Source organism: Apteryx rowi, unplaced genomic scaffold, assembly GCF_003343035.1.
Source record: "Apteryx rowi isolate R43461 unplaced genomic scaffold, aptRow1 scaffold_67, whole genome shotgun sequence".
Taxonomy (NCBI): Eukaryota; Metazoa; Chordata; class Aves; order Apterygiformes; family Apterygidae; genus Apteryx; species Apteryx rowi.
This window is the reverse complement of record NW_020450949.1, coordinates 3,270,115-3,282,562: the sequence shown is the minus strand read 5'-3', so window position 1 is coordinate 3,282,562 and position 12,448 is coordinate 3,270,115. Positions and strand designations below refer to the sequence as shown.

The following is a 12,448-nucleotide window of genomic DNA, read 5'->3' as shown; positions in this document are numbered from 1 at the left end:
ACACTGTGCTGCTCTGCTGCAGAAGTGCACAGTCTGCGTTTGCTATGGACAATGCTTAAGGAAGCGTCCTTAGGACAGGCAAAGCTTTCTAAGGTGGAGGTAATTCACTCGAGAAGACAATTCTAACTGCAAAATATCTCTGTTTAAAAAAAGAAAAAAATGTCATTGGTTGTTATGTTTTAAAAAAAAAACAACAGCTGCACCTTCCTCTGTTTACCATTCTGTTGAAATAATCTGATAACCAAGTTATATGCACTGGTTTTGTCATTTTGCTTATACCACCATTCAGTTCTGCTTACTGTGTATCCACTGCTGTGGATACACAGCAGCAACCGCTGCCTCTTATGAGCCAGATTTTAGGTCACCTCTAGAGCACCTTCTATCAACAAGGCAATTTGAATATTAGCAGAAAGTTGCAACAGTTTTTGCAACTAAAATGTTGTGGACAGAAGGCACCAACGTATTTTCCATTTCTTCCAATTATATATTACTATGCATTCCTAAGAATGGATTGATAAATTGCATCTGGACTGTTACTTTAAGAATGTTAGGTCAGGAATCTGGAATGTGATTGTGTTTCATGATGGATTTTGTTCATAGTTACTTTAAACTCCAATGGGAAGCTGACATTTTTCCCTGTGAATCATTTCTGGCATCTGTACCTGTCCTTGCCTGGAACAATTATGGCCCAAACAGCTTTGAGGGAGGAGCCAGGAGTGTTTGTTTTAATGAGTGAAGCATTTCCACTCCAGAAGTAAATAATATTGGTCTCTGCAAAGACTTAGACTGCATGCACATTGTAATGCATCTTGTAAAGGTTTCGAAAAGTGCTTTACTCTTGTTGTGTTGCATTGCCTACAACCCCTGCAGATTAGATGGGAAGGCAGTGCATTTGGTGCCGTCTTGTGTGAAAATGGAAGATTCACGTTAAGAATGCAGCCTTCAGATCAGTGAGCACTGTAGCACAGAAAACTCCATTAACAGCATCACAAGTGCACAGCTGAACTGCAGTAACTTTGATGCCTGTTGGAGTCCTAGACTGTAAGATCAGAGCTGTGGGATGGGTGGGTTTGCAACTGTTATGAGACAGATCATACAGACATGCAGGACCAAGGGAGGCTTGATGCATATGATAACAGTAAGAGTCTGTTTTCTTATGGATCCAGCTCATTATGGGCTACTGATTAGACGATTTGTGTTCTTGCAACCTGATAAGAATATTTGTTTCTGGCCATTTCAGGCACCTGTGGTATCAATAGAGATTGCTATATATTGGCAGTTCTGCAACCTGACACCTGATGTTGGTATGTCATATTGCATCAGTTAATAAATTCACAATGCAAGTTGAAATGGTACATTTCTCCAGGGCTTTTTCTACAAGTGCCTTTATTGTAGGCTTGTGTATTTCAGTGGCAGTCTGAAGAAGAGATGTCTGTGGCATCCCTCTAAGTAAAGAGGTGGGAAGGTGCGCAGAGAAAATAAGGTTTTATCAGTATGTAAGTTACAAGTTTCTATGACCAAGGCAGTTCTGAACTGAGGTTGGCATTCTGCTGTTAGACTGCTCTGTCGAGCCTGTCTCAAAAGAGACACAAAATCTGCAGTGTGTCAGCCTGCTCTGCTGTTTTTAGATCAGGACCATCCTCCTTTATACTGCAGTGACTTAAATTTTATGGGTTTGAGACACAGCCTGGAATATTCTTTTATGCTGAGTAATTTTTGAAACTGGTATTGCCTTCCTTGAAATACCAAGTGTTGTGAAGACTGTGATGCTTCATTCATTCCTGGGGAGAGGGGCACAGTCCACTGAAATAGCGTAAAGCTTTTAGGGTTGGGGAACAGCACTCTCCTCATCTAACAAATTGCATGGATCATAGTGCTTCCTCTTCTCAGTGCACAATTGCTTTTCCCTCTGTTATTACTTACCTCCCTCCACCAGCTCATATGGATCAAACRGAAGGATTTTTATTTTTAGGAGAAGCCATGTAGTGGTGATTGAACTACATTTCTCCTGTTGTACCTTTGTACTGTTGGCAATTTCCATTTGTTTTTTCTTCGGTGGGTTTGACTGTCTTGACTGGTTGATAGCAGCCCTTAAAAAAAGTAGTTCTGCCTCTTAGTAAAAACAATAAAGTATCCATTTTACTTACTCTGATCTGGAGGAAGAGAAAATCATAAAAATATCATTAGGTTTTGCAATGCTTTCTAAAAAAGGGTGTTCTTTCTCTTTGATTAAATTCTGCTTCCATAAATACAACAATGAATACTGGTGCACCTTAAACTTTCAGCAGTGTTGCATCTGTCTGCACAAAGGAAATCTAAATGAAAGCATTGCCCAAGACATCTTTTAGTGATGATTAGAAACAAAGATGCTATGAAGTTCACAAGGACATTTGCTTTTGCTGTTGCTCTCGTGTGAGAGGTGTTTAGAAGTCACAGTGATGAGTAACAGGAAAAGCCTGAAGCTAGAGAAATGCTGAAGCTGAACAGAAATCAAGCCCTTCCTGCATGCTAGAAACTTGATTCTGCAGCAACCTACTCCTCCTTACATTTAAAAGGGGATAGTTGGCTGGAGGAAGAGTTTATTTTTAGGCTTCAGTGGTTTCAGTTGCTTTATGGGTAAGCAGTAGTGTTAGCAACAAGTCACATGGCACAAAGATGCTCCTAATGCCATGTCTGAGTAGACAGCATGTTAACTTGTCCACATTTCCATGGAGTAGGGCCCCGAAGCTGGTTTGTCAAGCTGGCTTGAACTGGCTCTATGTCATGGCAGTTGGTAAGATTCACTGTGCTTTCAGAGCCTGCTCAATTTGGCCCTTAGAATCCTGTGCTTTTGAGATTTTCAGAAAATTCTGGGTGTTATGGTTAGCCTAAGAGGGAGAACTAGGGATGCCCAAAGAGAAAAGAATGCTATGGTAGATTTTTTTCTAAAAGTCAGAGAAGCAGTTTGGCCCTAAATATTGAAAGCTGGTGGTAGATGCTTCCTGAACTCCTCTGTCCGATTGTTCTGGTAAAGAGTTCTGTAAACCAGGCTTTGACCATCTATTTGATTTAATAAAAAAGTTGTGGATTTGTTGCATCTATATTGTTCTTGCTTCATTTACCAATTGCCATGGCAACAGTTGGAAAGGATACCCCAAGCTTTTACTGATCCCAGCACAGACTGCTGTGCTTACTGTTCATTAGTTACCCACCCTTTCCTGCTGCTGCTGTAGCTAGCATTGATAAATAGCAGCAAAGACTGACATTTCTCTGACACTGGCATTTTTTTTAACTGCTGTTACTTCTGGAAAATGGACATGTTTCTTTCATATGCATCTTTGAAATTTCCTGTATCCCCAAATCAGTCCCAAAACTAATTTGCTGGGCAAGTGAAACTCATCACTGCAGTATTATATGGTAAGATGTATATGGAGAGTCTTCCTCAAAAATTCAGAAAACTTTTTTTTTTTTTTTTTGCTAAAATCATGCTACTGGTGTTTCCGTGATTCTCTCTTCCAGCTTCAGTCTCTGCTTTTTTGTTCCTGTTGCCATTGTGTCTCAGGTAGCTGTTGCGCATATTCCTGAATTTGAAATCAAGGGCTGATAACTGGAGTTCTGTGCCTTATTTCTTGCCCAGTTCTTTTCCCTCATACACTGGTACTCTGGTATAAGGCTTTTGGATATTTTAGAGAAGTCATTGTGCCTTGGAATGGTCTGATTAGTTTGCATATCCTTCCCATTTGTGCTAAAGCTGTGAAGGTCCCTGTTTTGAATAAAGTACGGAGGTGTCCACTCACCAGGTCAGGCCTCTTCTGTAGCTAGATCAGTCTGGAAAAAAAAAAGCTGAAATTTCTTGCCCTTATTTTTAATTATCATTTATTTTTTTGTGGGGTTGGAGTTAAATTTGCCTATGATGCTATGAAGAGAAGGGGCTTCCAATTTGCTTGCTAGAGGCAGTTGCCATTTTAAAAATACCAGCTGGACTGTAATTAAGGTTTAATCTAAATAGAAAATAATCTTTCAATCTTGGTCCCCCACCCCACCCCCCCAGTCATGAGGGAGATGCACGTGCAGCAACTAGTCCCATTGTTGCTGATACTGGGGGAGGAGTTGTTTGTTTCTGAAGGCCTGCTTCTCTCCTTCTCTGGGTTTTTATTCTCAAGGCTTTGGGGTGGTTGCTTATCATTTTGAATGAAGGTGATTTCAAAGCAGGAAATATCTCTGAAAAAGGGGGATACTTGTGTGGATTTTTTCTGTCTGCAAATTAAGAGGATTTTCATGGTCTAGTTTCTGTTCCTGCCTGTTGCCCCACACAATACTGTGCAGAGAGGGACTGAATATACTGTACAAGCGCAGTCATTACTGCCAGCGTTTTGCTTACTCTTGGGTTAGCCTGTACTGATTGGTGAGACAGATGTGTGGTATACTGTATACCTATATAGAGGTATATAGAGTGTGTTCGTTTTGTCATCCCTATATGATATCTTCAGGTTAAGCACAGAAATGGGGGAGAGTAACTGGACTGAGATCTACTGCCTGCAGCTTGCATTTCCTATGCTTCCTACTAGCAGGATGCAATATAACTACAATGACAGTCACTGCTAGCACACTTGACTTCTGAGCAGGACAGTTGGTAGTTTGTTTGACAGATTGGGATGGGAACGTTCTTTGGTGATAAAATGACAATATCCAGTCTCTGGTGAAACTAGATTTAGGGGCAACACATCGGGGCATTTGCTTGAGGTATAAACCATTGGATTGGGTCTTAAGGAAGGTATCTAATGTGCAAGCTGAGGAAGGATATGCTCTCCTTTTAACCTCTGCCCCAAGGCCACTGTAAATCAAACTCTATGGACACGGGACATACTGATGTGAACCAATGAAGGAAGGTGGCAAATATATCTTTGGCAGAATGGAAGAGACCACATAGGAGACAGTGAGGTTCAAGGTATAACTATGCTTTGGTGTATGGAATCATAAATGCTGATCCCTGTTGTTCTGACTTCTCTTCCTGAGATGCCTCCTTATGCAGAAAAGAGGTATTTCCTGGTGCAAGATCTAGGAAGATTTTCCCAGAGGTCTGTGAATAGCATGCTTAGTAGGATGACAAGGAGGAAATCTGTTGTTATCAGTAAATAAAACGGTGTGAAATCTTGTCAGTTAAAAAGAGCACAGGAAAGGAAGCTGTAGTTCATGTGAAACAATGCAGTGATGCTACAGCCACTTGGATTGCTTGTTTCTCTTTAATGTATTTTTCTATTCTCACATCTGTTTTTTTTGACTCTGCTAGATATTAGGTGAATTAGCTCTGCCTGTGTAAACAACACAACATCTAGATCATCAAACATGCTAGAGCAATAGACACATTTGGGGTAGTTACAGCTGGGGCAGTATGTAGGCAGTTTCTGATTTTCATAAATCACATAATTGTCTGTTTGATTTATGGTGGACTTCTTTCCTCAGAAAGAGAAATGGGGATGCATCCCATTCATGGGGATACAAGCTTCCTGAAGCTTCTTTTTGTTACTAGAGCCTGTAGGAGCTCTGTTTTAAGATTATGGTAAATTACAGGTAATTGATGAGTTGCACTGACAGGACAGTTGATGCCAGCTGAATATAGGGAAAATAGGAGTTTCTCTGCACTCAATAACATCTTAGAGGAAAATCCTAGAAAATGGGTTTTCTTTGCAGCTCAGGGCAGGCAGCTTAACCATTTTCTAGATGAACTAACCAAAGCAATATATTGAATCTGCACACTAATCCTGGATTAGCGGATGGATTAGCAGCTGAGTTCTTTTCCTCTGATAACATACAGATCAATTAATGTATTTCTTAATGCACTGCTAACATCATTGCCAGTTGGATATTTTCTTAGTGTACCTTGTCTAGCAGGTGAACTGTGAGAAATTCCAGTTTGCTCAGGGTATGCCATAGTGTCTTAAAAAAAAAAAAAAAAAATCACTGAAAGAGCATTCAAACTGATAACAGGAATTTTTCAGAACTTGAATCTTGAATTTCTGAATGTCCTTATACCCTTTTGCCCTCCTCTCGGTTATTCCTCTGCAGTTTTTGATTTCATATCATTGTATTAAAAATGAAATGTAAGAAGAATTAGCATGTCCATCTGTTTCTCCTGCATTCAAAGTAAACCATGGAAAACCTGTTTGTGTAACTTTCCTGCCTAGTAGGTTAAACAAAAGAGTGAGAGAGAGCCAAAGGTGATTACCTATGTGATGATAAGCAGCTGATTCCTTCATGTACGGGTTGAGGGTTTGTAGAATGCTTTGGGAGGTGGCAGAACTACAGAGAATGTGTTCTTGGTATGATATGAACAACGTTTAGAGGCTGAATTAGTTCTTCCCTTTACTTCAGTTTAGAATTGAACCATGAAGATAAGAAACCTCTGCCAAAGGATAAATATGAAGGAAGAATGTCTCTGCTTCTATCCTGAGGCATATCCTGTCAAAAAATGCATTTCACAGCACACCTCTATAAGAACAAATATCTGTCTATATGTAACTATCTCTATATTTTCATCTTTCATGAGTTTTTCAACTTCATGCTTCTTGCCTGATACAAAATAATCTCAAGTGTCCTAATGGACACTTAAGAAGCAGCAAAGGCATGTGTAAAAGATTTTGGAACTGAATTGCTTTATGGAGGAGACTAAAAGTGTCAGAATGGTCTAGGATGTTTATTGTTGCTCCATTAGGGCTGATGCCATAACTGCTCCTTTCTGTGTTTTGAAGAAGAGTCTAATCTTCATCTAAAATGGCAATAACCTATGCTTTTTATAGCAAGGAGACAAGTGTTTCTGAGCACTGAAGGTCTAAGAGGGTGGAATGATACGTGGCAAAACCAATGGCCTGAATGTGGTTATAGTACTGGGAAATGTCTTATTTCATGAGAAAGAAAGATGCATTTTTATCTTGTAACAGTAGTGATGAGACACTGTTTGCTGTATAGAGGCTGCTCCAGAGTCTGTCTGTGAACCAGAGAAAAGCACAAATACTGGCACTGGCCTTCCTCTCCAGCCAGCAATACCATATCATTCCCAAGGAGGAGGCTTCTCTGAAGTTGGTTTACATCATAAAATTTACACTGGGCTGATGTTTACTATCACATGCCTGGGTTGGGGGCATTTATGGGAAGATGCACCTCTTGTGAATGCAGGTGAAAATCATCTGTTTTGCATGAGTTTCATTTTAATTTGAACTGAAGCATAAATGCCACGAAGTGMAGCTGCTATCTGCCCCATTTCTGTAGTTAACCAATTGGGGTTCACCTAGAGCTGAGATTGGAACAAGAATGAATTACAGTCCTGTGAATGAGGGATTTCCCCACCTCTACCAGTGCCTTGCTTCTGTTTCTTGTTGCTTCCCATATAGGTTGAATTTATGGATTTGATAATCAGTCTGATAATGCTAATGGTATGTAGAGACAGAGTTAAGTATAAAAGCTGCCTAGATCTGGCTAAACTCTACCTTCTATTAGGTATGTGTTCTGGGTTGAAGTATGGCTTGATCCAAGTCAGCAGAGTGTCACTTCAGAGGAGCTAGGTTTTGATCTTTGGGTTGGCACAAACAGTTTTATTGGGAGTTTCAGGATGTTCCTCAGTAATATGATCTCTTTACTTAGTATCTCTTTTCACAGTGTTTACACCAGAATGGGATAAGTACTTTGAGCTGGGGTTTGAATTCTTTTCTTTTGGGAAATGTGGAATATAGGAAACGTCCTGGCCCTGTTTGTTCAGCATGAGTTTGTGTGCCAAGGGTATGAGCTGAAATGGCATCCACTTTTCTTGCTATGAAAGTTACTGCTCTGATGTGCTGAGTGACATTGCTTAATAGTATGTCATCTTATTAGGTGTGCTAAACATGCTGCTGATGGTGCTGGATGTGTTGCTGATAATGGTACCTGTCTCCAGGACCCCCTACGTGGAAGAATTTTGAGGATTGTTGTGCAGAGCAATGGACTTGGACCTCTATGCCAGCATGCAGGTTGGGATGCGGGTAGTCCGTGGAGTGGACTGGAAGTGGGGCAGCCAGGACAGTGGTGAAGGGAACATTGGGACTGTGGTTGAGATTGGTCGGACAGGCAGCCCAACCACTCCAGATAAAACTGTCGTCGTACAGTGGGATCAAGGCAACAGAACCAATTATCGGACTGGATTCCAAGGAGCTTATGACCTTCTTCTGTATGATAATGCACAAATAGGTAAGTATGCCATGGGCAAGATGCACAGCCACTGGTACTGTAAAGCAATCTTCTTTAGCATATGTAACACCTGCTTCACCTGCTGCTTACTGAATTAAATGCCAACATCTCAGAGCTGTATCAGAGGCTTGGCTGATGCAAACCTTTTACTACCACCTGTCCATGGATTGGTGCTAAGCAGCAGTGTACTATCAGCCAGCTAATGGCGACAAAATTCAATGATGAGCATTGCTTGGGTACGTTTGTGTGCACGAATTAAAATCTCTGGTCTAGTAGATTGAGAGAGCTTAAGAACTTTTAGTGAAGCTGAGAAAAGTGACAAAACTTTTGTCTATTGAATCATCTGTGAAAATGAGGCTGCTCCTTTGTAAGAATTTGTGTTCATATTCCCTCCTTCCTTTTAACTCTTTTTTTTCCTCCCTTTTGAATGTTGTCTCATAATTTGAAAGATGACATAAAATAGTTGCAAGGTTTTAAACAAGAGAGACAAGTCTGAACCGCAGCTTCCTAACATACACTCAAACATTGCAGTCCAGGATGAATTCTGAAGAGGAACCAGTGTCACTTACATATCTGACTTGAGCTTGAAAAATTGTGTTGCCTTGTGGTTTTTAAGACTCCCTAATTTCATAGAAAAATAGGGCTGCAAGGGATGTGAAGAAATCATCTAGTCTACCATCCTGTTTTAAAGCATAATCAACTATTGACTATTCTATGTCATTCTAGACAGATTTCAGCATCTCCACATTGCTGTTGGACCCAAAGTATGATGAAATGTTTTGAAAGTCTGCTCCCTTGCAAGCTTTGGGAGTAATTGTTCTGATAACAGTCTTCCTGACTTTGTCATGCTGTTGAATTCTGGTATGACTTTTAGCATAAGAATCCCTTAAGCCAGGAGATGGATACTTCACTCTACACATGAAAGGAGCATGCAATTTAAGTGTTCAGTTATATAGGGCCGAATTCTGCCACAATCCTTATGTTGTAAGCCCAGAATAATGTACCCGGGGTTAATTAGGTTAAATTCTGCCCTAGGAAGGTCACATGTAGGAAGTATTTGATAGCTTATCTTGCCTTTAAACAGCTATGGATGCTTAGATGCTTAAAATTATTTTAGAAGTTTGGGAAGGAAGAGGGAACAGGATACAGGTGTTCAAGTCTGATTATCTAAAATATATACAGAAATGTGGTAGAATAGATGTGCTTTGGTTTTACTTTTTTCAAAATTGCAGTAAAAGCTCAGATGACACAGAAGCAAAGAGTACCCAGCACACTCAGATGGTTTCTGCGAAGACTCTTAAATCTACAAATAAGCATCTAAGTTTAATTGAGAAGATTCCATTTTGCTTTATATTAATTTCAGTTTTGCAAACTTTTTTGTAACAGAAATTCATGTTTCACAGATCAGAAAGCATGGATGTGGTAAAGAGAAAGGAGTGGATACAGATGTTGCTGCTTTTTTGTGGCCCTAATTTAAATGACTCATTAGAAATTGGGTTGAAGATAAGAGTTCTTCACCTTTTTGCCAGTGAGCTGCTCTGGCTTTGTGTCAGTGCTGCTCAATCCAGGTTATGCAAGACAGGAACGGTATTTTGATAAGTAAATTGAACTGCAGGGAATAAAACCACATAGAAGAGAATCAAAAGGTGCTCTTATACAGCTTCATAGAATTTATGGATTTGATAGAAGTCATTAAAACTGAGCAAGCTAATCCAGAATATATGAGATGTCTTCATAGGGCGATATCAGTTCTATTCCTTTGGCTCCATTGTTGCTTAGGCTGTATATGTGAAGCTCTTATTAAACTTTGTAGTCAAAGTTATCGTTTGTCTGTACAGAACAAGCTTTCAAGTGTTAGTTGCACTTCTTATGATTAGTATTGCCTGCCTTACACATTAAACAGCTCAAGAGTCAAGCATCAGAAAACTGGGCAGCCAAACATTGTTACAGGTAAATTATCCTGATTGAGCTTACTTGCTATGCTCGCTCAATGGAGTAAGGGCAGGAGTTACAGGCAGGAGTTGTTGGGTGAAAACTAATATATTCTTTTAAGCAGCTGTCTAATACAAAATCTGTTCTATTTTATTGTACTGGATGAGCTCTATTCTTCCAGTATCAGCTGCTTTCATTGGTCATGCCCATGTAAAAGAAACACTAAAAATGAGTTGCCTTATTTTGCTTCTGTGGTGGGAGAGAGCAGACAGATGTAAACCAGCTTCACATCCAAACACATATAATAATAGTGTGGCCTTGTCCTAACCTATCAAACCAGGGGAGAGGCAGGGATTACTGGCTCAAGCTTGATRCCATCTTAGTGCATTTATAGGGTTTCTGATTTGCTCTGATTGTGGCTTCTTAGATCTCCTTCAGTACACATGTAGCATGTAATTCTTCTGTTTAAAACATGCTAATGTAGCTCTAGTAGCATTGTCAATCTTGTTTCTATGAATTTTGTGTGTGGATGTTATACTTCTTTTCCTTTGTTCTCTTAGGTGTCCGTCACCCTAACATCATTTGCGACTGTTGCAAGAAGCATGGGATACGGGGAATGCGGTGGAAATGCAAAATGTGCTTTGACTATGACTTGTGCACACAATGTTACATGAACAACAAGCATGATCTGTCTCACCCCTTCGAGCGCTATGAAACAGCACACTCGCAGCCGTAAGTGGTGCTATAGGGGAAGTCCAGTTAACCACGTTGAGGTTTATAGGTTGCTATTCTATAGAATAATATAAAACTTGATCTGGCGTGTTTGGCTTGTGGAGCTGCCTGAGAAAAGAGAGCAAAGTTTTCTTTTCTGTTTTTTTTTTTTTTTTTTTTTTCTCCCTCCCCTTCCCCTGATGTCCAAATTAAATAATGTCTTTGAGGTGCTCTGGTATTTGCTGTTTTCAGATAACTGAGTGACCATGGAGAGGCTGACAGGAATCTTGCACTCCCAAATTGTTGATTTCTTCTCAGAGTCTGTACTATTCCTTGAAGAACAACATCTCATATAATATGTACTGTACACATTAGCATTATCAGGAGTGACTGTGGAACAGTATCCATAATTTTGTGTTCATTCATCACATGCCAAAATGTGGAAGTCTGTTCTCCTGCCCTGAGGAAGAACTGAAAAATAACATTAACAGTAGTTTCATTTGCTCCTGCTAAGGTGGGCATGAAGATGAATCTTGTAATCCTCTTGCCTTTAGGAARGATCATAGGAAATTAGCTCTTGTCTCTGTCACCGATTTTCTTTCCTTTTTCTCTTTTGCCTTGAAAGTGTCACTGTATGTTGCACCTATCTGTGGAATGAAAAGTGTAATTTCTTTGCTAAAGACAGTGGTGCCTGATACACAGCTGTTTTTCCTCCCTTATGAGAAGCTTTCTTGGGAGTTGATGGTAGTTTTGCCAGTGTGGTTGAGCCAGGCTTCTGAGTGCTAGCAAAGGGATGGATGTTGCTGTCCAAAGATGTCCTCATTGAGCTTTGTGGCTCGTATTTATCTACCAGATTAGGATGTTTCTTGAACTTGTGTTAATATGACAATCTGTCCAAATGTTATTGTGAAATGAGCTTTGGGATTTCCACCATATATACATATTCACACTCTTTCTTTAAGTATTATTATAATTAGCTCTAAATAGTTATTCAGAGGTACCGCTTGTCTTTCGTTTAAGCTCTGTGAACGCTCTGCTGTTAAGGTACATGATCTTCCTCACATTAAAAATAAATAAATAAATTAAACAACAGTTGTAAGAGTTTGCACTATTGTAGAAGTGTCTAATTTACCGGCTGTTACAAGGGCTCTGCAGGGCACTGCTGCTTTGGGCTGAACAGTGATGCATTCTTTTGGACAGCTGGCCAGCACTGTCACCTTTTCTGACCCTCATCAGGAACACTGATACTTTTTATCAAGAGGCAGATCACGAGGCAATTACCTCCTCAGAACTCTTATCCTCTGCAGAACTTGTATCCCTTTCTCAGTAGTCTGTATAGGTAAAGATGCAGAAAGAGCAGTTTGTCTTTTCAAGACTCATGTCTAACCTGTGTCCAGGCTGTTGATTGAATTTGGGCAATGGTGTGCTTGCTGTCAGTGTGAAGAAAGAGCTTGGAAGACTGCCAGTAAACTCGTCAAACCTAGTTCTGTTCTACGTGTGTCACTTTTCCCAAAACACTGCAGGGAGGGATAACGCTTCAGCACCACTTTGGAGTATCGCCTGAGAAACATCTAAGCACTGGAGGTCTCTGGAGATTGAGGTCCACCAG

The 12,448-nt window shown here is 40.2% G+C and overlaps 1 protein-coding gene across 11 annotated transcripts in view; it reads left to right on the top strand.

Annotated features, from left to right (window-relative positions):
* MIB2 (mindbomb E3 ubiquitin protein ligase 2) overlaps positions 1-12,448 on the top strand; it is a 63,524-nt gene that overhangs the window by 14,191 nt on the left and 36,885 nt on the right. For 8 of the 11 annotated variants that reach the window (XM_026085476.1, XM_026085477.1, XM_026085469.1 and 5 more), the window contains 2 exons: positions 7,846-8,196; positions 10,689-10,860. The exons of 1 other annotated variant lie outside the window; for it this stretch is intronic. In XM_026085476.1, coding sequence (XP_025941261.1) covers positions 7,950-8,196; positions 10,689-10,860 — 419 coding nt within the window. In that variant the 5' untranslated portion in view covers positions 7,846-7,949. The remainder of the gene's footprint in view (positions 1-7,845; positions 8,197-10,688; positions 10,861-12,448) is intronic. 2 more of the 11 variants (XM_026085475.1, XM_026085474.1) reach the window with 1 other exon arrangement.